At 36.3% G+C, this 25072-nt stretch overlaps 1 protein-coding gene across 2 annotated transcripts in view; it reads right to left on the bottom strand.

Moving 5' to 3' along the window:
* The window catches only part of LOC131061667 (uncharacterized), a 76813-nt gene extending 51998 nt beyond the window's left edge, over positions 1 to 24815 (bottom strand). Inside the window, exons 1-2 of one of the 2 annotated variants that reach the window (XM_057995482.2) lie at positions 24302 to 24815; positions 16677 to 17610 (exon numbers count right to left, since the gene is read on the bottom strand). In XM_057995482.2, the coding sequence (XP_057851465.1) occupies positions 16677 to 17610; positions 24302 to 24501 (1134 nt within the window). In that variant the 5' untranslated portion in view covers positions 24502 to 24815. The remainder of the gene's footprint in view (positions 1 to 16676; positions 17611 to 24301) is intronic. The other variant, XM_057995481.2, reaches the window with a different exon arrangement.
* Between the last annotated feature and the right edge of the window lie 257 nt (positions 24816 to 25072).

The raw sequence follows: 25072 nt of genomic DNA, 5'->3' as shown, positions 1-25072 counted from the left end.
ACCTAAGACCAATTTTAGTAGGTTGGCTCTACAAGATATTACAATAAAAACATTTTAGAAACAATATAATGTCCGATGCAATAACCGATTGAACATGTCGGCTTAATGCATTTACAACAATAATTAATCATTTCCTTAGCGTGCCATGCTGATCTGGAAAAGATAAACCTGCCAGTGTAACCCTAGGTAACCCTGGACTTATTTGCCGGTGAAAGCAAATATGCAAATATGAATATACCAATGAACAAAACTCCAAGACAAGATGTCCAAAAGATGTCTTCGACATTACCAAGTGTCTTCCACATAATTCCGAGTGCCGGTGATCATTATATCCTGCCGGTGAACCATATACCAGTAATTGTGCAATAGTTACTTGCTTGCCGGTGAATGCTTCTGGATCTCCAAAGTGCTAGTGTTTTAGTAGGTGTTGACATCAATGACAAAACCATACCAAAATACCAACATGCTTAATATATGAAGCCCGATAACGTTCTTATGCAAAATTAATAGTAATATTAATATGGACTACAATATGTATGACAGTCATACTTAATTTCATATATTCATAATACATAAGAAATTAGTATACTTATAGTCTAAATCATGTTATTATTGTCACTATTTAAGAAGATGGGCATGAGATGTTCCAAAGAGGGGCAGTCTAAATCCAAGCAATGGTTAAGTCCCAAGATAGGGTGGGGATCAGCGACCCATAAGCCTTGAGGGTATAGACCCAAGATAGATAAGGGCTTGGATCTATAAACTTTGAGGGAACCTATTGTATTTGGTCTCTAAGCGCTTTGGCAACATACATAGACCCTTCTCCCTTGAACTGAAGTAGTAGCAGGGTCTGATATTTATATTAAGAACTATGAAAAAATAAAATTAATCATCTAATGAGAAAAATAAATAAGCACTTTTTAGTAACTAATAAGTTGAAGAATATCAATGATTGGCTTCATGATTAGTTTCTCAATCAATTTTAGTATATTAAAATAGATTAATTATGTTAATCAAGTAGGGGACATTACATAGCCATACCTTCTAAGGCTGGTCGTACCATTCAAGGAGGAAAGTGTTTGCTAGAAGAGGAGGGTGCTAGGGTTTGAAGCTGGTTTAATAACTTCTTGGGTGGCGTTTGGAGTGTTCTCAGCTATTCCTATCCACCACACAACCTTGGGAGGATTTCTTGAAGTTTAGTGTCTATTTCTACAGTGCTAGTTTGCATATATTTTGAACAGCTCAAGGCATTGTTGTATTTTGGGGTATGTTGGAAATAAATATGTAATGCTATTTTATGAATTAAGTTGCTCTTCCTTTGGAGAAATATTGTATATTCAAATAAGACAATATTTTCAGCTTGGCTATTTTCTGTATATTGTCGATTTTCTAAGTTGTTAGTTTTCTACAAGTATTTCTTTTATGTGCACTTTACTCGCCATTCCAAAACTATTACAAACAAATCAAAAACATAAAAAAAAAGCAAGGCAAACAGAGCAGCATATTACAAAAGGTCATTTTTTTAGCACAACCAAAAACCATGTATACTCTAGCAGAGATAGAAGACATGCCCGCAAAAGTCATCCCAACATCAAATGCATTACAAAAGTTGCATCAAACAAATTTGTGCCAAATAAAATCATGCTTAAACAGGACCACACTAAACAAGGTTGAGTCCATTCAACTCAAGAAATATGTGCTGAAGGTAGCTGACCTAGACACTAATCTAGAATCACCAACAAAAGAGGTTTAGTAGTTATTTCGTGTGGTAATCTAAATCAGGGAGATGAATGTCACTACAATCTTTACTTATGCAGCCAAAAAGATTTAATCCCTGATGCATTGGTCAAGAAGTTTCAGTTGAAGACTTTCAAATGCCAAGAAAGGTACCCCTTGCAATGGATTATCAAGGAAGTTAGAATGCAATTGTGGCAAACTACTTCAATACAAAATTCACCGCAATGTTTACCAATCAAGCAATCATGAGTAACTCACTTTTAGGGGAGCAAGATGCCCTTTTTTCTTAAGACAGTAGAACCACCAGCCAGTGAAGAACTGTAAGCCATACTTGATGAATGCATATTGTTGTCCTCATTTTTGTTTTCAAAAATGAAGGACCATTACATGATTTTTTTGTGAAAAAATGAAAAAAAATTACTCTGTGGCACGCTTCCCGAGGCAAAATTTCGACTAATCCTTGGACTGTTTTAATCCTCAGTCCATCCTCGAACTATGTTTCGAATTTCGTCAAATTCTGGGTTCGTTTGCTATGTCTTTCCTTCAATCGGGTTTTAAAATCCCAACTGCAGGTGGAGAATTTTTTTTGAACTGCAAATTTAATGATTTCCATTGTTTTGGTCTTTGTAGGGGAATTTTTGGCTTATTACATGTGCATTTTTATTTAAAAGATGTTACTTGTAATTTATTTTAAATTTCTCCTTTGTTGTTTTTCTTATTTTTATTGTTTTTGGTCTTGTTTAGTTAAAATAGGGATTTTTTGGCTAAATTACAAGTAAACTTGTAGTTCTCTCCAAAAACCCTTACTTTAATGGTTTTTACATGTAATAGGGATTTTAAACCCCTATTACATATGTGCAAATAAGTTATAACTTCTTGTAGGGGTTTTATTTCCCTTTTACAAGTGCATAAAACTTGCATCTCTCTCCAAAAATCCTGATTTTGCCTTGTTAGTGAAAAAGTGACAATTTAAAACTTGCACTTTGGTCTAAAAAACCCGATTTTGCTCATAAAGTGCATTTTTGACATTTTAAACTTGCTATTTGGCCAAAAAAATCCCGATTTTGCCTAACATGTTGAAAAAGTGAAATTTTAAACTTGTTATATCCTCCAAAAAACCCGATTTTCATTGTTTCATGCATTTTAAACTTGCTATTTGTTCCAAAAAACCCAAATTGCAAAGAAAAATGTTTTTTTTGAGGATTTTAGGCAAATTTTTGTTGAGATTTTTTGGGAGATAGAAGGCGTTTTGGATTCCTCCCTATTTTTATGCATTTTCAAACACCTTTCACGCCACATGGAGGTTAAGATTGCTGGTTTTTAGCTTTATAACAGCAGCCACGTTTTTTTGCCATTTGGGATGCCACGAATCAGCAATGTTATGAATCGTTTTGGCTTGGTATGCTAAGGCGTTGAGGTTAGAAAGAGTCTTGGCCATTTTCCATGCCATTTCTCATGCATTTGCTGCCACGTTTTTCAGTTTTGGGCATTTTTTCAAAAACGTGGCTAGGGTTTTGGAATGCAGTTAATTTCTTTTTAAGAGTTCTCCTTCCTTTTTTCAAAGATTATTTATCTTTTGGAAAGTCATTTTCAGATTGGAGCAAGGTAAGATTTATTTTCTTCTTGTTTCATTTTTCTTGTTTTCTTGTTTTCTTGTTTTTCCTTTCTAGATGTAAATTTGTAAATGGTTGGTTCTTCCCCAAAAATCGGTTTTGGTGAGAGAGATTTTCCCCTTTGATAGCAATTTGTGAATTGCGTTGTTCTTCCCCATTTTCCCACTTTACTTGTATTCGGGATTTTAAATCCCGATTCAAGTTGGATGAAAATCATTGTTCTTCCCTTACGGATAAAAGATTTAACCATCTTTTGTTGAAATTCCAAGTTGCAAAGATGAGAAATACCCATCCTTTCAAAATCGAGTTTTTAGAACTCGACTACATGTTGAAAGTTCTTCCCATTTTCTTGAAGATGATCTTCCTAAAATCTTTTCATATTCATGTCCATCATCTGTACATACCATTTCATCCACTCATTTCACACCTTCATTCATTTTCCCCATTTAAAGTCTACCTGCAGTCAGCCATCCAGAACCCGAAATTGGTCCAAAATGCACTCAAAAAACACTTGATAATGAGTTTTAAAGGTCCAATTACAAGAGCAAACTTGTATTTACCCATTAAACATATGAAGTTGCATTTTTGTTCCCCGCAATTGCAAGTTAATGCTCTTGTTTTCCCCACACATGTAATGCAACTTCCAAAACCCGAAATTCACTTGTGAGCCCATTTTTGCATCAATTTATCTCTTCCCTTGTCAATCCGGTTTGCACACACGATCTACCAAATAAATGGATTAAGGCATGGGCCTTATTTTGCAAGAAGATTTCAAGAATGAAGGATGATACAAAGAAGAGATACGATAAGAATCCATGGTTGAGAACATATAATGCTTTCAAGACAAAGATGGTCATGACATAAAAAGAGGAAGGCCGCCCTTTCCCTCTTGAAAAACCAATACTACCCCAAGTAAGAAGATAAGGATGCAAGTTCCCGTTCCGGTTCAAGATGTCTTTACCAATCCAGAATACTTTAACTTCTAGCATCCTGAAGTGACATGAAGATCATCACAGACAAAGGATGATGCAGTTAGAGTCGTGTCTTTAGACACATGGAATAGTTTTAATTATGCATTTGTAATTTTGTTTTGACAAGTTACATGTAAAAGTATTTTTTGTAAAAAGCAAGTTACACATTACTTGCACTTTTGTAATTACATGTAAGGCAACTACAAGTTGTGTCTGATTAGGACTGTAGTTGGAATAAGTCTTAGTTAGTTGGAATAACTCTTAGTTAGTTAATGAAGTCTCAGTTAGTTATTGAATGAGTCTTGGTGGTTGAGAGAATCTCTCAAGTTAGCTAAGATCCTCCCACCTTTTTCTCAAGGCTCCTCTTCTATAAATACTTGAGGGGCCTATTGTAATTTTTATCTTTTGGAAAGCAAGCAAAAACTCTACCAAATTTATAGCAAGAAGTCTTTGAGCTTATGTATGTGAATTGAAGGTTTTGAAGAATAATAAAGAAGGATTACTCAAGTTTTTAGTCTTTGAGCTACATGTTTGAGTTTTAATCTTTTTATTTCTTCTATGCAAAGTGTTTCTAAAGGAGCTTAGTCCAATCTGATTTGAAATCTTTGAGCTGCAAGTAGAGAAGATTAATTAAAATAGGAAAATCTCTTGAAGGAGCAGCAAGTCTTTGAGATTGCGTCTATTTTTGAGGAAAAAGTACTGTTTGATAAGAAATATCAGCAAGTCTTTGAGTTTGCATTAGTTCTTGTCTTTATGTTGAAAGAATAGATTATTCCAGTCTTTGAGCTGTTGTCTTTTATTCATTGTAAAATTTAGTATAGCAAAGGGTAGATAGGATTTCCAATAGTCAAGTCTTTGAGCTTGATATTATCGTCTCGTCCCGAAGGAAGTGACGGAAGTCTTTGCGCTTTCAGGAAACTTCATTTCCTTTCTCTCATTTCACTTGAAAGTAGTTACTGTTGTTCATATTCAATCGCTATCCTTTTCTGTGAAGAGAAAAGGATATTGTCTTTCTTGAAGAAAGAAGGAAGACTGCTATACCATCCTATTTTTTATTTCAGTTTTAGTTAGATAGGGGGAGCCTTCCCTTAATTAGGAGAGTTTTTACTCGTGTGTTGTGGTTGTGTTGATGTGTATTTTGTACACGACCAAACACAGAATAAAATACCCAGAGGTATCTTATCCTCTCTTGAATAAAGTCTCCGAATGCTGAAGATGTCGCAAAATGATCAATCGGGATGACTTCAAGGTTCTGCTTTGTAGGATCTCTACTTGTGGATAAGCAACAGTGGTCGTTGTGTTTGTTGTTTCTTCAAGGGGCCTTACGTACTTTCAGAGAAAGCTTGTCCATACTACTTCATTTCAAATGAGGGAACAAGATTTTCCTAATGCTGACAGATTTTCAAATATATCAAAAGATAAGGAATCAAAGAAGAGATACTTAAACTAATCCTAAGAATGACTCAATGAAGGCTAGACTTGATAAGATTCTACCAATTTCAGTATCGCCAAGAGATTACAACTCTATTGGAATTGATGCGATCTTCTAAGGGGATTCAATAACTTTCAAATCATCAAGGATATAGATATTATCAAGGAGATACATATCAATACTTCTAATGATGATTGAATTCTTAATCAATCTCAGTGTTTCCAGTTCACCACACAAGGCGTTCTTACAATCAGTAAGAAGCTGGTGGTTTGGAATGTGAATCTTATCTAAAATCAAGCACAACAATTCGTCCTTCAAACTTAAAATTTAAATGCTATTTCAATTGAAAGTGATTCAAGAAGATAAACAATCATGAAGATAGCCACAAGTATTGCAATAAAATACCATAACTTCAATATTTTATTGATCTCATAACCAAATGGACAACAATTGTTCAAATTTCTCTCTTCACTACTCAATTTTGCTACAACATTAACTTATTTCTCTCCAACTTTCTAACTTTCTTCACTCTAAACTCTCTAACCGCTAAAAATGAAATGAGTGAGTGCTTATATAGCATCCTCAAATACAATGAATGGCCCGGATCAAAAGAAGATCAACGGCTGAGATTTTGACACCTAAACCCTAATTAGGGTTTGTTACAAAAAAGTCCCCATTTAGATAAACATTACTAATCCATAGCCAATAAAAAATTGGCACAAATACCGAGGAGACATAGACCAATAGGAATTAAGTTGCCACATCATCCTATAACAACTTTTCATCTAGAACTTTGTTCCCTTTCCTATGCTCTTTCTTAGCATATTCAATGAATCTGGACACAATTCCCTCAATCTCAGCAATGGGAATCTCAGGAAAATTCTTCATTCGTTCTTCCAAGTGAAGGACTTGATCAAAAGCAGTGAGAAGAGTCGTCTCCCATCCAGGTTCAAGTTCTTTGGTCTTCTCAATCAGAAACATAGTAGTATACATTTGATCTCGTTGCTTTTCTATGATGATGTTCTCTTCCTTGCAAAAGATGACCTTGATTCTATCCTCCAACTCTTGTATGTCCACATCTGTCTCGATCTCGATCCACCTGTCAAGGATGGTACACAACACCTTGAACACCTTGTCTTGAATTGGATGGATGATGCCTTCAACTCGGCTGCATCTGGTGTTGACATCTTCAAAAAGGACTTCCTTCATCTGGAGCAGAATTGACCACTGCAAGAGGCTATGGGTTCCTCCATCCGTTATCTTTTCTTGCATCAGAATCCGTCTTGGTGTTTCTCTTATCACTTGTAAGACCGAGATGATAACATTTCTAGTGTGGGTGAATGCAGCTACAGTTATCATTAGATTATGGATAATCTCAAGGACCTGGATAGCTCGATGAACTGTCTTCATCATTCTTGTTGCAAATTCAACGGCTACCTTGTGAGATTCATCAATCCAAGAACTCATGAGTTGAACTAGGTTCTTCGCCCTTTCTGCCTCACTTATTGATTCAAGAGGAAGTGCATGTAAAGGAGATATTGCTGGATCCTGTCGTCTCAAAGGCTGGTTAAGATGGCTAAAATAATTCCTCCAAGCACTGACCTCCTTTTCAAGCTTCTTATTCTTTTCCACTTCCTCTTTGAGTTTGTCTTTGAGTGTTTTCAGTGAATCAATTGCTTCTTCCATAGCCTGCTCGATGGTAAGTGGACCAAGATCAAATGTTTCTAGATCGTATTCTTCCGCTAGAATCTCATCCTCATATTTGTCCACTACTGGTGTAGCTATCTGCACTTTTCTGGATCCTGTCTCATCTCTAATTACCTTAGACATCTTCGTGGCCTTCTTCTTCTCTATTACTTCATGAGAATTTCCTATAAGGCTTTCCAAGTCAAATACATCTTCTTCCTCTTCGACCACAACTACCCTCGTCAACCTCTCTTTCGACCAATCAGGAATAGCAGATCTTGTTTCCCTCACTTGTATTTCTTTAGATAGAGGTCTATCTTCCCGGAAAGGAGATGTTGCTTCATCATCATTCTTTTCTTCATGTTGCTCATTAGCACCAACTTGGGGAGATTGACTTGATGAAAGCTAGGGTGTCTGTCCTTTCCCTTGTTTATCATTTTGTACCATGGATTCCATAGACTCATCAATTTCATATACTATCTGCCTTTGATCTTCCCCTTGACTTGCTTCCTTTTCATGCCTAGAAGATGTGCTTGGTGGGCGATCAGGATTCGTTTTCCACTTCTTCTTGGAAGGTTCTCTCTTCTCAGGTCCTTCTTTCCTCTTTGAGCCTTTTGAATGAGAAGTATTCTCACTCACACTTGCTTCTCCTTCTTCTGGTCTTGCTTCCAAGGTGAATGTCATAGATACATTCTGCTCCTTCAACTTTTGATGTTGTACATCCACCCATCTGCGAGTGCAGGATAAAACGGGAGCCATCAAAGCTCTCAAGTCTAAAACCTCGATCTCATTCCAATCTATCTTCACTTCTTTGTCTTCCTTCTCATAGGATGACTGGAGGTATCTACCATTATCCTGAGCTTGATCGGCTACTCTATAAATTTTGCATTTCCTGATGAGATCCAAAGGCAACCTGGAATGCATCTTTCTTTTGACCTCGACATCATCTTGGACATTCATCGAAAAGTCCTCCACCTGAGATTCATGCCTGTACTTCTTCCCAACTGTTTCTTCTATATGACCATGAGGGTCAAAATTCTCTCTCGAGGCAAAGGATGTGAATGAGTATAGAGATAATTCCTTCTTTGCATCTTCCGCGGCTTGAGTATTAGGACACACTTCAACTGAGTTCCCTAGTATGATGGGCACGGAAATTCCATTTCCATGCTTGTGTCTGGATGTCTTCGCATAAGCTGCCAAATGTCTAGTCACCTCAAGTAATACTATCCTGTCTGTTGGATATCTTGGCAACATGTAGGGAGGTGAAGGACACCCATGGACTCTGATGTATGTGAATTTTGGAAACTGAATGAACCATGCACCATGCTTCTTCACGAGCTCTTGTGCGTCCTTAGACAGTCGATTGTGAATCCCACCTTGCAATATCCTGGTAATATTCATCGTGAAGGTATCATTGACTAACTTGTAGTCACTTCTAGGCGGATGATGCAGTTGAACATAAGAATCACAAACTCTTATTTCTCCGGGTCCTCTTTCAACAACTCCTCTGTGAGGTAGTCCTGCATACTCAAAACCTCTGATCAAGGCATATACAACATATGAACTCATGTGGAATGACTTGGTAGGCCTTAGTCTTCTCAACTGCACGTCCAGACTATTGCTAATGATTCTAGCCCAATTGAGCATTGCCTTTCCTTGGACAATCAGTTGTATGAAGAAGAACATCCATTTATCAAAGAAGAAAGCTTGAGAAGCACCTATGACCTGATTAAGCAAGGTTATCAAATCCTTGAACTCTTCTTGGAAGTCGATTCTGTGCGGTGTATTTGGAATCTTGTTCAGGCGAGGTCTGCTCTTGAGTAGCCAATTCTTGTTGATGAAGTTCAGGCAGGAATCAGGATCATCCTCATAGATCGACCTAGCTCCTTCTAGACTTTTGTAGACCATGTCTCTATGTTCCGGGAGATGAAAAATCTCACTTATAGCTTCCTCTGAAAGATAGGCTAAGATAGTTCCATCATCGGCCACGATCGTTCTTGAGTGTGAATCATAGTGCCGGGCGCACTCAATCATCAACTCATGACACTTGACTACGGGAGGGAAACCTGCAGCTTTGATGATGCCACTCTCAATTATCTTCTTTGCAACAGGTGATGGCTTTCCAATGTAAGGAGCCTCTCGAAACTTCCTCACATTGAAGTTTCCTAGGTTGGTGTCTCCGATATTACTCCACTTGGACACGATCCTGGTCTCCAATTCATCATTCCTCTGATCTTCTTTGATGAGAGCCTGTTGAGTAGTAGATCCTCCGGCTTTGGGGGTCGTCATTTGATGCCTGCACAAAACTTAAAATTAGTCTTTGAGCATAATATCTTAAAGTATAGAATCTAAGACCTTTCATGGGAATAATTTAGATATTAATTTGAAAACAACAAGATAAATCCAAGAATTATAAATTTTCAAATTAATTATGAATGGAAATCAGATTTTACAAGACTTGAATTTTAAAAGATTGCTATGAAATCAAAATAAGTCTTGAATAAGAACTTCGAAAAAATTGATTCTTCATACCTCTTCTTTGAAAGCTTAACTATCAACCTTGGAAAATGAAGAAAAGGAGATCAAAATTTGCTGGATAAGGACTGAATTTCTGGTCCTCCTTTGGATAACTTATGCCTTAATCAGCCTTCAAAACAACTTAGCTTTCCACCAGCCTCCAAACATTTAGCAAATTCTGGAAATTAGCCTCCAACTTAATAAAAATTTGCTCCTCTAATCTGCTCCTCAAATTCGCATGTGAATAATGAATGAATGATTTGCATTTTGTCCACAATACACCTCCCTTATATAGGGCGCTCACCCTAATTCCTCATGAGACCGACTTAGGTCAATTAGCAATAAAATACAATAAAATCCCACTTAAAAGGAGGCCGACTTGCCTAAAAAGACAAAATAAAAGGCTTGAGCGCTCACCTTAATTTTTTCTAATTTTAAAATTAAATATAAGGCTTCCAAGGTGAATTTTATATTTATTTTAAGGCTTGAAATTAATTAATTCAATTGCAAATGCCTTAATTCAAGCGAACTTGCTTTAGCCTCGCCAAATGTCTTGAATTTGGCAAATTTAGTGAAAATTGAGGAATATTAAGGTTTGATCAAGGCTTAATGAAGCTTCTTTCCTTCTTAGGCATTGAAATATCCAAAGCGATGAAGGTCTAAATTACTTTCAAAGCTTGTTTGAACCTTACATCCAAACTTGCACACTTCATGAGTCAAAATTTTCACAACCTAGATTTGCAAATTCCCATGCCCTTGTCTTTACAATCTCGCAATTTACCCTTGACTCACTCTAACAAGGTTGAAATATAGGCTTTTTGATGATTTCGCCCTGGACCCTTTGGAAGGGTCAGGAGCGATTTTTCAAATTAGGACTTGAATACCTTGTTTTCTTGACTCCAAAATCTTCCGGAAGGCAAGCTCACATTTGTTTTGACCTAATCAAAGTCTTGCATTTCAAATTTTAGCATTTCACATGAGCAAATTAGATGATAATGTGAATTTCGGCCTGGACCCTTTGGAAGGGTCAGGAGCGATTTTCTCTTTTTAGGTCACAATTTACCTTAGCTTGATCATTAACCTCCTTCAAGGCAATCTCCAAGGTATATTCATCTCAATCACTGAGTTGACTCATCAATATTTTGAAGGAAATACTGCTTTTTTGGGAATTTCACTCTGGACCCTTTGGAAGGGTCAGGAGCGAAATTCTCTCTTGAGCTCAAAATTCTCACTTTTTGAAGGTCCAAATCTCTCCAAGGCATTCCAAATGGCTTTTTTCACTATAGTCTAGGCCTAGTTTTACTCAGATCTTGGAGGAAAAGGTGACTTTGATGTTTTTTGCCCTGGACCCTTTGGAAGGGTCAGGAGCGATTTTCCTTGCTTAGGCTTACTCCTCCATCATTTTAACTTCAATCCACCTCACAAGGTTAGGAAATAGTCTTCTTCATTCACTCCATCCAAGTTTGATTTGTCCTTGCAAGGCAAAATAGGGGATTTTAGGATTTTCGCCTTGGACCCTTTGGAAGGGTCAGGAGCGAAAATTTTCCTCTGACCTAGAATCATCACTTTTGGAAGCCAACATCAACTGAAAGGTGGTCTCAGGGCAATTTCTACCTTGGTCTAGTCTTGTCTTAGCACAAACTTAAAAGGAACACATTGGTTTTAGGATTTTTGCTCTGGACCCTTTGGAAGGGTCAGGAGCGAAAATCAGATTTTAGGGCAATTTTCCAATCCTTTCATCTTCAAATCACCTCCAAGGCATAGAACATCTTGCCTCACTCCTTTCCAAGTCATGAAAATCAAAATCTTGTCTTAAATTGCAAGGAAAAAGGAGAATTTGGAAATTTCGCTTTGGACCCTTTGGAAGGGTCAGGAGCGAAATTCTCTCTTGGCTTCAAAACTTGCATTCTTGGCAATCCAAATGCCTTCTCATACCCATGTCTAAGCTTAGTTTTGTCCAAAATTTGGAAGAAAGGATAGTTTTTAGGATTTTCACTCTAGACCCTTTGGAAGGGTCAGGAGCGAAAATCTCTCTTAGGCTCAATTCCTTCATCTTTTCAACCTCAATCATCTTCAAAAGGCAAAAACACACCTCCTCACACCCATTCAAGCCATAAAAACCAAAAAGTTGTCTTGACCTTGCAAGAAAAATAGGTGTTTTTAGGAATTTCGCTCTGGACCCTTTGGAAGGGTCAGGAGCGAAATTCACTATTTAGCTCAATTCCTTCACTTTTCAATGATTTCTTAGCACTTCAAGTCACTCCCAGGGGCAATTCCTTCTTGGTTTTACCTTATCCCACACTTGACCTTGCAGAACTTGATAGCAAAGAGTGTTTTTGAGAAAATTCGCTCTAGACCCTTTGGAAGGGTCAAGAGCGAAATTCTCAATCTTGACCAAAAATCATCATTTTCTAAACTTGAAACTTCTTTGCAAGGTAGGATTTCATGTTTCATTGTGCTAGGAATAAAGTTTCATGTCCAAGAAAGACTAAAAAATAGGTTTATAAGGAATTTCGCTCTGGACCCTTTGGAAGGGTCAGGAGCGAAATTTCCTTTCCTGGCCAGAATCCTTCATTTTCACAACTTCTAAACATGCCCAAGGGTTTCAATATGTTCATTCTTCCTTTCATTGTGTCTTGGACACCTCAATTTGACCAAACAAGGCAAGAAATGTCTCCTATAGAGATTTTCGCTCTGGACCCTTTGGAAGGGTCAGGAGCGAATTTCTTAATTTAGGCTTATTCCACCATCATTTCAAGTTGAATTCACCTCTCAAGGAAAGAAGACACTAGTCCTCTCTCATCCAAGCCATAAAAACCCAAGCTTGACTTGATTTTGCAAGAAAAACAAGTGATTGAAGAATTTTCGCCCTGGACCCTTTGGAAGGAAATTCTCCCTTTTGGGCAAAATCCTTCATTTTTTCAATTCAAAACATCTTCAAGAGGCAAAACAAGCTATCTCCCTTCCATTCATGCCAAAAAATTTGACCTTCTTCACTGCACAATAAGAGCTTTTGGGAATTTAGCTCTGGACCCTTTGGAAGGGTCAGGAGCGAAATTTCCCTTTTTGTCCAAAATTCCTCATTTACTCATGCTTCCAAATCTTCAAAGGTGACAAGAATGTTCAATCCTCCCTAATGTTCAATCCTCCCTCCAAGATACCCTGCACATCAAAATTTAGCCAAAGTTAGGAAGAAATGAGGTTTAATAAGATTTTCGCTTTGGACCCTTTGGAAGGGTCAGGAGCGAAATCTCCATTCTAGGCCAGATCGTTCACTTTTCATGTTTCAAACTACCTCATAAGGCAAAGTTAGGTCATTTTCCAGGCTAGGAACAAGGCTGCAAGTCTATCCAAGGCAAGAAATAGGGTTTATGATGAATTTCACTCTGGACCCTTTGGAAGGGTCAGGAGCGAAATTCCCCTTCAGGCATCAATCTTGCTCCTCAAAATCCACCAACTCCTTCCTCAGGCAAGAACATATCAATTCACCTTCAAACACGCCCTACTTAGTCAAAAATGAGAAGAAAAAGGAGGTCTATAAGGATTTTCGCCCTGGACCCTTTGGAAGGGTCAGGAGCGAAAATCTTGTTTTAAGCTTGATTCTGGACGTTTTGAACTCCATTTTTCCTTGAAAGGCAAACACAGATTTTCCTTCACACGTTTCCATCGAGATCCTACTTTTAACTAGGTAAAAATGAGAGCTTTCAAAAATTTCACTCTAGACCCTTTGGAAGGGTCAGGAGCGAAATTGACATCTCAGGCCAAATCTTACCTTGGTTCACTTCATTCTCCATCAAACTTGATCAAATCAACTTCCTTTCTTCACTGACTCTGCTCAACTGACTCAGACCCGGAAACAAACAAGACCCTGACAAGAAAACCTTCTTTCAATCTAGACCTGACCTGAGACCTATTCACCCTGTTCCTCGATCTAACCCACTTGACTCCCCTGAAAGGCATGCTTCATTATGGCAAACTTGAGGTTTCAGGCAGACGACCAACAACTTCCCAAAACTAGGCTAGACTCAGCTTGAAAGAAACCCTAAAATGAGCTTCTAAGGATTAGCCCTAATCTAGCCAACCCAGGCAAACCACTCACTCACTCAAAAAACCTAGAAAGCAGAGAGAAAAACAAGCAAAAGGAAAGCAAAACCTAAAGCAAAAAGAGGGGGTCCCCATTCTAATGGGGCGATGTGTGAAATGGTCACAACAGGTTGAAACCACAATTTTGTATATTTCCCCAAGTGTACAAAATTTTCAACCAACACATATTCAACTATTTTGCTTGATCTCTCTTAAAAACACTGTCAATGTATGGTTAGTGACTTCATTCAGATATTTTGTCTCATTCTCTAACACCACACTGTAATGTCCCTTTTTTCAAATGGGATTTGATAATAAATAAATTAAAATATAAAAAAATAAAAAATAAAATATAATATAATTAAAATTTTATAAAGTTTAATGAATGGTCAAAAGGCATGAAATGAAGAGTTGTAACTCCAACAAACATAAGATATAAAAGGGAGATCATTTCATTTAAGAAGGACATCCATGGATCATCATCATTGCATCAATCATCAATTGGTAATGAAGGAAGCAATCAATCAATTTGGAAATAAATGATTATTTTCAAAAGGCAGCAATGAAGGGTGGTAACTCATTTCTTGTAAAGGGTGGTGACTCCTTCAAGAAATGGATATAAAGGGCAAAAGAATTCATTGAATAAATCATCAATTCCTAAAGGAAACAAGCACTCAATCAATCAATTGAGAATAGAACCTTATGTGACTTTGCAAGTAAATTAAATTATGTTTTCAAGAGTAGTGATTGTATGTGAAAGGGTGTGACTCTTCCCTAAAGAAGATATATATATATATATATGGAGATCATTCCATGAAAGCAATTCAAGCATCATTCAAACATTGACTTGCCAATCCATCAAGAAATGTCAATCAGCCAAAGCAATCAGCAATAATCTAGCAAATACATCAAGGAATCAGTTTTGAACTTGCGGAAATGTCATGCAAATAGGAAGGACGAAATCCCTTTCAATTTCACAAGAGGACAAGGACGAAACCCTTATTGCTCTTATCCAGTTTGGACAAAAACTCTTATTGCTCTTATCAGGTTTGAACGAAAACCCAAATCTTAATCAAGGACAATGAAAACCCTCCAAGGTGGACTAAGCGTTGGAACGACGAAAACCTCTAATTCTACAGTTGTAAGTATTTCCAAAGAATTCACGATATGATTGATTTTGAGAATTGACCCATGATTTATTGATCTGAATATTATTATAAATTCTTCATCTTTTATAAAGCTATTATCATTTTGAGTAAATATTATTATTTTAAAGGCAAAAATCAGCAATATCCCAAAAAGGGCCATTACACACTTTGTACCACCAATAAATATTCGTTTATAGCTATCAATAGAAATTCCCCTAAACATAACAAATGAGTGGTGGAAGGGATCGTGTATGGCCCACTGACACACATCCTAGAGATCTTACATGGTTCCTCAATAAAACTCTTTGTAGCGATGGATATCTAAAGGCAACTTTTGCCCACCAATTACACCTTGGCATGCAATCTATTGCAATCACATCCTTCTACCTTTGATTAAAGTTTTGATTGGAAACCATAAATCCAATCAAATAACTACGTTGATAGCATTCACTTATGGAGAATTCATGGGACTTCTCTTCCAATGTGAAGAAATTATTCAAAATATCTGATGATTATGTCCTAATGCTAAATAACATTTCATAAATCACACAATAATAATGAAAACTTCAAAGTGCATAAACATACACAGATAATTAGACCTTGAAATCTGTTTTTCATTCCTTCAAAAACTTACAAAGGAAACCTCAGCAACTGATGCAACTCACAGATGCACGGATATCAATTGTATCTTACATTCAATTTTCCAGTCCTTCAGAAAACTTAGTCTCTCATTCCTTCGAAAGACAATCTGTAGGGTTGCTTACAATCTTCTAACTTGCTCTATCTTTATACTAATTCAGCTGAAAATATAATCTTTCAAAAATCAGCTTTAATTACAAAAGCATCCTTATCACTTCCAACTTCCAAGGACAAGATGGAAGATAATTCTAAATATTCATCTACACTTTATTTAGACTTATTTAGCTGAATAAAAGACTTTCACTTTAATAACTTGAACTTTTCCCTGCATGTTCACATTTAACCTGTGTGGAACTTTCTATCCAAGCAAAACTCAACATAATGTAGTTTGACTACCTAGGAAAGAGTTAAAAATCTGGAAATCATTATAACATGGGACAATCCGTCCATCTATTTTTGAGTGCTTCAGAGTATTTGAAATTGATAACATCTCTATTTTCCGGGGCATATTTTCTGATATTATCAAGAAACAAAAATTTGATATCTTGGAGTTAACACTCATGAACTACACATACACAGCATTTCAAAAACTTTTGCTGAAATTTTGTATCTCAACCATGGAACCAGATAAAATAAAACAAATCCAGTATCATTGCCATGAGTATACTTGTCCTAAAAGAACTCAAAACAAAGTATTAACATAAAATGAGGCCAAATCCAACATCCTTCCACATTTAATCACTAAAAATTTTGATGTGGCACCTGTAATTCTTCATTATTATCTTTTCTTGTTACGATTTTGCTTTTTAGTATTATGCACATAGACAGAAGAGTGTAGCAAATAAAATACCTGCAACTTTTCCAAAGTTTTCGATAATGAAGTGAAGATCCATAGAATAAAGAAAGCATCCAAAACAGCAACTGGTAGAACAAGAAATAATCTTGCTTTTCCAGAAAGATCATTAATGTTCCCAACATTTTCTACAAGCTCCAGTGCTTCCGAAGCAACAAAGTAAACTGCTCCAAGAAAAACCACTTTTGATGTAAGCCCACCAAGTGTTGGCCTTACGACACCATAGCCCATGGACACCACAAGAAGAAGAAGACGAGACACAGTCTTCTTAATAGACCCAAATGTGACTGCCCAGATAGTGATGTCAATAGGTCTGTGTCCAGTTGCATTGAAGTTGGAATATTCAAAATACCACATAGCCATCTCACACATGCCAAGAGCAATCACTATAGTAATACAGTTCTGAAGCTGCAATATATCTTTCCAACAACGAACATACTGAACAAACCAAATGAGTCCAAGTATAAGGTAAGACAATGACATGAAGCCATAAAATTTCAGGAAGGGTGCCATTCTCCCTGGCAAATAGCCCATGGGATTCTTCCAGATAGTTTTACCATTGATTACAGTGCCTTTAAGTTTTGGATCACAAAACATAAAATACAGGTTGTACATGCCAGTTTTATTGATTGTGATAGAATTTGGTGGCATCACTGCAGTCACATCATTTCCCCTAAAAACAATGGATATGCGTTTAGGCCAACCTCCTTCCTCAGATTGGTGCACAATAATTTCCCCCTGTGTGCAACCATCTGCTTTGGCAAGATCATGGGTACAGCAAAGGGCAGTGGAACCCACAGAAATGGATCCCCCAATCTTATCCCTGTCTTTTATTTCGAACACTATTGCTTCAATAAGTCCTGTGTTATGCTCCATTTCTTGGTGACGAAGAGCAGAATCCTTAGTTCTCGTGAAAATGATTGATTCAAATCTGCCATAAAAGTTACACTGTACGTTACATAATAAACATAATGGACAAAATTCATAACAAACATCAGCACACAAGCCACAAAAGATGTCAAAGGAAAGCAGCAAATAGACAACAGTATAAGTCACTTAACCCAAAGACATACAAATTTCAGGTATGCTCACCATGCTCAGAAGAGCTAGACCAAAACAAAGACAAGACTGTCTGACTAGGGAAGAAATACTCTTCAATGTTTTCCAAACCAGCATAAGATAAGCTACATGAAAGAACCTACAGTTGATTTGATCTCTTATCTCTTATCATTGCCAAAAGCCCAAATAAAAGGACTGTAATAGACCACAGCCTCTTGTTTTAGCAAAAATTTTCTATAAACCCATTCTGTTCTATGATCGTAGGGACCAAAACAAATAAGAATAAGCAATAAATAGATTGGAAACAAAAATATAGCTAACATTAAGAAAATGTTAAAAATTAATCTTTTATTTAAGGAGTACTTTTACTGCACAGATCATCCCCAACAGAATCGATATTTATTATCCACAACCATGTCTCTATTCAGAGAAGCTGTATGGTAAGATCTACACCTACAAGGTGTTAAAAAATGCACAAAGTGAAACTTTCCTTGTGTTTTTGCAGTTATAGTGTTACTTAGTACACCAACAAAATTGGATACAGCAATATAGACTGAAATAGTGGTCGTTTTGAACATTGAAATAGAAATACTTCAACGAATAAATAAGTTACATATGTTTAATGCCACAATGTTTTTGCTCAAATTATGCAGCAATGTAGACTTAACTGAGTTGCAAACAGCAGAAATGAAATAAAAAGATCAAAAGCAAACTTGTATAATTGCACCTGGTTGATCTACTCTAGTGTTCTCCAGTGTCAACAAATACTATCAGGGACATGTTGGAGAAACTAATATTGCTATAAGTAGTTGTTCAATCCAGAGCCTGAGGGTAATCCAAGGGACAACACACTATAACAGGTTTCTTTCAATTACAAGTAAACCTGGAAAGCATCTATCATTACTTCAATCAAAGATATTCCATACAATTTCTTCTCAAAATTGATGTAACTTCAAAGCATTAGCCTCACAACATTAGGTGGTTTCAAGCTTCTCTGATGAAAGATACAATCTCCTTTTATAAAAATCCCAAGTAATTATGAATATAACTATTTTTGTAACTAACTTCTAACTAACTATCCACCCTTTTATTAGCTAACTAATAACCAACCGACCCTCCAAATTTAAGTGACTTGTGAATCAATAAGAAACGATTTTATGTTAAGAAGAATCCACCCTAACTCAATTCAAAAATAGACAACATAAGTGACTTGATAATAATCATGACAATTATTTTTTAATCAGAAAGCCAAAATTTCTTGTTGCAACAAAAATTGGAAACAATGGATGCTTTACTCTAAAAAATATGTAAAGCCTTCAAAGGCAAGTTACGAAAGTCAAGGTGACTATGAGCACCATTTCAATTGGAAATTTTCTCTCTAATTGATTCCATCATCTAGAAGGAAAAATTACCAATTTTCCAGATAACCACCAATTGCTCCCTTTATCATGGTGGATACAATTTCCAATGAGATGGCAAGAATTTATGTGCAAATGCCAAGTTTACTATTTGGATTCAACAGAACAGTTTTGTAAATGACATTTTCAACTTGAGAATCTAGGACAAGCTTGAACCTTTCCACCTCTCAATCAATATTCTTATGTCAGCACATGTGCAAGCAACAAATCATGACAAAAATTCTAAATCACTTGTGAAATTATTTCTAGAAACACCCTTATAGCTAACAACTCCAAATGGAACAGCCATCTTGTGACAAGATGATACACAAAACCTGGAAACAATGGATACCATAAACTTTTCTTCCCTGTCCCAAGACTTTTTCATGAATAACATTAACATACCCATTCCAATGGACACGATAAACATTGGCATCACAGTACGGAACAGCTTCATTCTCCAACAAAAACGGAAACTCGCCTCCAAATGCTAGAGCCGTTAGGCTTTACTCATTTCTTAAACCATAAAAGATTCTTGCTTTATTCAACCACTTATTTATAACTCCTACTTCAGTCCTATTTACAGTCTGCACTTCCATTTGTTGGTGCATTTTATTTTTCTTGTATTTAGTTTATTACAATATTGCATTACATGCACCTAGGATAGGATAAGATTACTTAGGTAGTTATCTACTTGGGTAGATTGTACTTGCATCATCACTTGTTCTTTCCTTGTTTGGTGAAGACTTGTACTACACATTGTACATTGTCTTTCATCCCACATTGGTTGTAGATTCACATCTATTGGTGGTGTGTCCTCTATATACCACCTCTCGCTCTCATATGACCATCTCATCTCATTGTATTGCATCCTCTCTATTTTCAAATAACAAACATATAGCATTCTGCAATTTTCAATTGTGCATTTGTTTTTGTAGCTTCCTCTTATCATCAAATTCTGAGAAGTTTGCCTCCTCAACAAATCTCACATGGTATCAAAATGGTTGGTGATTCTAATCTTGCCCATCTCCATTGAGGATGGCTCATCTCTCTAAGAACCTAGAATGCTCTTCTCTTGCATCCTCAGATGATCTAGAGAATCAAAAAAGTTTGAAAAAGAGATTGGGATCCTAAGTTTCCTATTTGTAGCATTGTTTTGAAGATGCATCTAGTGAATGGTGGAGCAGCTCATAGAGAACATCATTGTGTCCAAAGGATCTGAAATTATTGTTCTTGTAAGGTTTTTAAGTAAGGGCTTTAATCTTTATATTAAGCATTCATAGATGACTCGACCTTTGGAGCATTATGGGCCAAATCTGACCCTACCATGGTGTTCTAAAACACCAAAAACGATAGGATCATTTGTCAATTCGTCAATCTTCAACAACTTTGTCTGAAGGCCTAAACAAAATTCACCACTTCATCATTCATATGGCCCGTAGAATACTGTTTGTAAAATATTCTTTGTGCAAGTGTTTGTGTAATTGGTGTACAAGAGGTAAAACATAAATTTAATTTTTATATGTTTCATATTTTAAAAAAAGTAAAAAATTGAGTCTACATGCAGGGTCCAATTCCCACCCTGCTAGCCTCCCAATTGGAATGAACCCCATAGGGCTCCACATGACCAGCCTACCATGGGGATCACACCACCTGCCATTGGTGGCCTTTGGCCTTGCCACCACTGGTAATTATAGCCAGCCACAATGCCAAATCTCCAACGCTGCAGGCAAGGCTGCTCCATGCATATTAATTAGTAACACCAAAACCAACCTCTGTGCTGAAGGCAGTTTTGCAAGATTCTAATGATGGTTTTGTGGTTACATGGGAATATTCCGTCTGTAGGGCATATTTCATTTGTTGGCAACAATTAACATCAGCATGAAATCATCACTCCTCCACTCTTGACCCCTCTCCATTGGCAATTTGGTTTTTGCACTCCAACTTTGAAAGCTCCATTCTCAGCCATACAACAAACTCCAATTTTCAAGTAATTTTTTTATTTTTGGTAATTTCTAAGAGCTTTGTAGTGGTGCAAACCGTTTGTGAATTTGATGTCTGGACATTCCAAAAATTATAGTTTCTCAGAGGTTTTGCCTCGTACTTGTTTTGGGAACTTCTAAGGTTTTGTTTGGGCTCATATGACTCTTTTTTGGGTATTATTTTTTGAAAGAAAATGTTTTTCGCTTACTTTCAAATGGTGTCCTTTATTAGTTTCCAGTTTGTATCAGAATTGTAGTTTCGATATTTCAGTCTCTTAAGGCATTTGGATTCACTGAGATCAAGTCCACTATTGCCTATTTAGCAAGTGGCAACTACGAACATACTTAAGTAAGAAGTGTCATCATCGTATTTTGTTGGGGGAATCTCTTGAATTAGTGAATTTGGGAGGTACTCTTGTATTTGTGTTTGCTTTTGGGGGTGCTCTTATATTTGTATTTTCTTATAGTTCTTTTTATAGTTCCTCTCCTAACTCCATATAAAGATTCCTCATAGAAAACATCAGCATGGAATTATCTCAAGTGTCTTTCTTATTCTAAGTATATAGATGGAACAAAACCTAAATATACTGATGCTAGTGCAAAGGAGTGAGAAGACATTCATGTTATAGCTCTTGCTTATCTTTGCATTTTGTGTCTCCTAATTTGCCATTTCATTCTGAAAGTTGTAAAACACCTAACATGGATCAATTCACTCTTGCAAAAATTGTATGGTAAAACTAATAAAATATATATCAGCTAATTGTTGATCCGCTAATTTTTGGAGTAGTCGCATGCAGAGACAAAATTAGAGTGGTGGAAAATTCCTTCCTCACTAAGAGAGAGTTTTGAGTTTTTAGCTCAATTCAAAATTTGTACACAGATTCAATGTGAACATGTAAGTAGTTCTAGTTATTTCTATTTTGTAATTCACTTTGGTGATTAAAGTGAAAATCATTTATTTTATTAATTTAAGTCTAATAAAGTGTAGATAATTGCTAATGATTTAGACTTATATTCCAAGCCATCCTCTGTGTGAGATAAGATTTCTATTTTGGACGATCAAATTTTTTTGCTGACTGGTATAAAGATAGATGCAAAATAGAAGTTCAATAACTTAGTACAGTTCCATGTACTTGTAGTTGATAGCTGTGGAGATTTCTTTAAGCTTTTGAAGGAATGGAAAGCAGATTTTAAGTTGCAAATTGTTGCATCCTTGTGTTCATTTCCCCAGTTTGAACTTCAATAATCCGTGTGATTAAATTATTGTTTATTTACACATTAGAAAATTAGTTATCGTAATTGGAATTTTATTAATTTACATGCCGGAACACTACTAAAATCTTTGTAGATTTGATTGATCTGATTATCTCCTTCAAATGTTAATAAGAGAAATGATTGTGTGTCCTATTTCAGCTTTAGGAGCATAGTTTGTTTGCACTTGTATTAGCTACTGTCTAGAAAATCTTACAATGCTACAGGTGCATGCATAGTATTTTCTTAGCAACTTTGATTTAAGTTCTAAGTTTGGGCAAGTCAGGAAACCATCGATTAGCATGTGAAATTGTGAAGTGCCACTTAGCATTGTCAAATGATAAAACTTCAACTCATGGGTCCAAATTTACAGATTTGAGTGATTGACTCTCTTGATGAGATGGAGATAGTGATTGCCCTTGAAGAAGAATTTAAAGTCAGTATCAAGGTAGAAAATGAGGTAGATATTACAACTTGTGAAAGATGCAGCTGATTTATTTATGGTGTGTGGGGGAACTTTTCCCATTTTCCCTTTTGTTATTGAGTAATCTAGATGGCTCTCTGTATTTAATCCATCCCTAGTTTCTTCAATTGTCTCCTTCTGTCATTTTTCCTATTTTGTTTCCTTTTTATATTTTCAAGTTAAAAGTACTCAAAAAAACCACAAAACCTTTATCATAAAAGGGAACTTTCCCTCTCAACGAAAAAGAAAATCACACATCATATGGTGGTTTCTCCCACAATTTTAAGTATATGTGGCTGCCTGTTGGGTGCATCAAGGAAATGACCTAAGAAACTGCAGCAACCTGTTTACTTACTAACAAGGCTATAATATATAGAAATTATATAATTTATATTCTATTCACTTTAAGTTTATATTAACTAGATTCCTTGAGAGGATCACTTTGAAGCAGCAGAACTGGATGATCAATACCTTATTTTTGTGTGTAAAGGATAATGACATAGAGTCTTGTTAATAAAGATGAGTTATAGATGCATCTTTTTTAATTGTTTGCTCGGAATTTTTTTCACATCCTTTATTTAAGGATAAAGTAAACCAAGCATTGTTGCATTCAATTTTTTTAATTCACTTGCTGTTTAAAAATGCCCAAGTTGAGTGCTCTGTAAATAATATTTGGCGATATGCATCGCTTACTACAGAAGTAAGATGATACTCGACAGCCAACCTAAAAAATTTGAGGACGTCAAGACTCGTACAATGACTTTGTTTTATAATAATGAAACATCAAATATAAGCAACTTAACAAAAGTGGAAATCTAAACCGTTTTCTAAAGCAATCCTTGGATTCCGTTAACTAAACCATGGAAAGATATAAAATCCGCTCCTGCTGTTTCTAATTTGAACAGATAATTCTATATTTAAGTAAATAATATTTAAATCTTGCTAATTTACCGACGCATGTAGAATATGTTCAAAACCCTTAAGAATAGGGGTCAGGTATTTGCCCTGTTAGACCAGCTTAAAACTGGGAAGATCCAATTTTATCTTTAAAACTCATATTTGTACAACGCATTCAACAAAGGCCCAGCAAAAACATTTTATTGATTTCCAGAGAGATTTCTGATCTGATTTATCCTGACAGGTCACCCGGCGTACCGTCTTACACATGTTGTTTCAGACTAACTAGTCACATTAGGTTTGGCATGAAACCATCAGTTTCATGTGATCAAAATCAATAAATTTGAATGTGATGTTGCCCGTAACAGAAATAATTCAGAAACTGCCGTACCGTTTGGAATGAATGTAATCGAATATTTATCCTAATTTACCTATTCCATGTTCAAGCAAAAACAATTTGCTTTCAATTCCGTCAACTGCAATAATTCAAAGAAGCAACCAAGAGAGAAAACACTTCTCGTAAAACGGCAAGAGCACGGTAACATAATTGGAAAAGAAGATGTAAGAAAATACTTGATGAATGACTTGCCCTTTGCTTCTCCATCTTTGCCAGTTTGAGGGGCGGCGTAGAGCCCCTCACTTCCACCGTAGAAGAAAAAGGAGTTCCCCTGCGCAGAAAATCTGCCATTGTTATACGCATGAATAGAAGCATCCACCTTCGCCCCAAGCAAAAACGCTATAATTAATAATCCCACGACCCTCTCTATCGACATCGCATCGATTCGATTCGATTCGATTCAATTCAACCCAATTCAATTCAATTTCCTAAAATTGATCTCACATATCTCGGTAATCCGGCGGGGCCGCCAATGGGTGTGAATAGATTTTTGTATTCCTTGGCCTGGTATTGACCTCGGCCTCCCCCGTATCGTATGTGTGACATGGAAAGGAAGAGTGTTGACTAATCTCCTGCGCAGCGAAATTCAGGATTATTTCAAGGCGAGCGGGAAGGAATTGTGATCATGGTAAAGCCTAGGTTCTGGTGATAAACGTCCCCTTAAATGGTGACAACACAACGAGGTCAAATTTATAGGATGTTACCTTTTTGTAGTCTATATTTTTGTTTTAGACTCTCTAGTGTAATAGTTTAGTGTTTTCACTGTTAAATAATCGTCGAGTTTAGGTATTGGTGAAATCGGCTTCTTCAATGGTAACAACATAAATGAGGTCAAATTTATAACATGTTGTCAGTTGTGATGTATATATTTGTTTTACTTGTATTTTGATTTTTTTACTTTTATGGGATGATTTAGTGTTTTTAGTGTATTAATGTGTAATAATTAG

The sequence above is a fragment of the Cryptomeria japonica genome, chromosome 7 (genome assembly GCF_030272615.1).
Source record: "Cryptomeria japonica chromosome 7, Sugi_1.0, whole genome shotgun sequence".
In the NCBI taxonomy this organism is placed as follows: domain Eukaryota; kingdom Viridiplantae; phylum Streptophyta; class Pinopsida; order Cupressales; family Cupressaceae; genus Cryptomeria; species Cryptomeria japonica.
The sequence above is the reverse complement of the archived record's forward strand: the minus strand, read 5'-3'. Positions and strand labels throughout refer to the sequence as shown.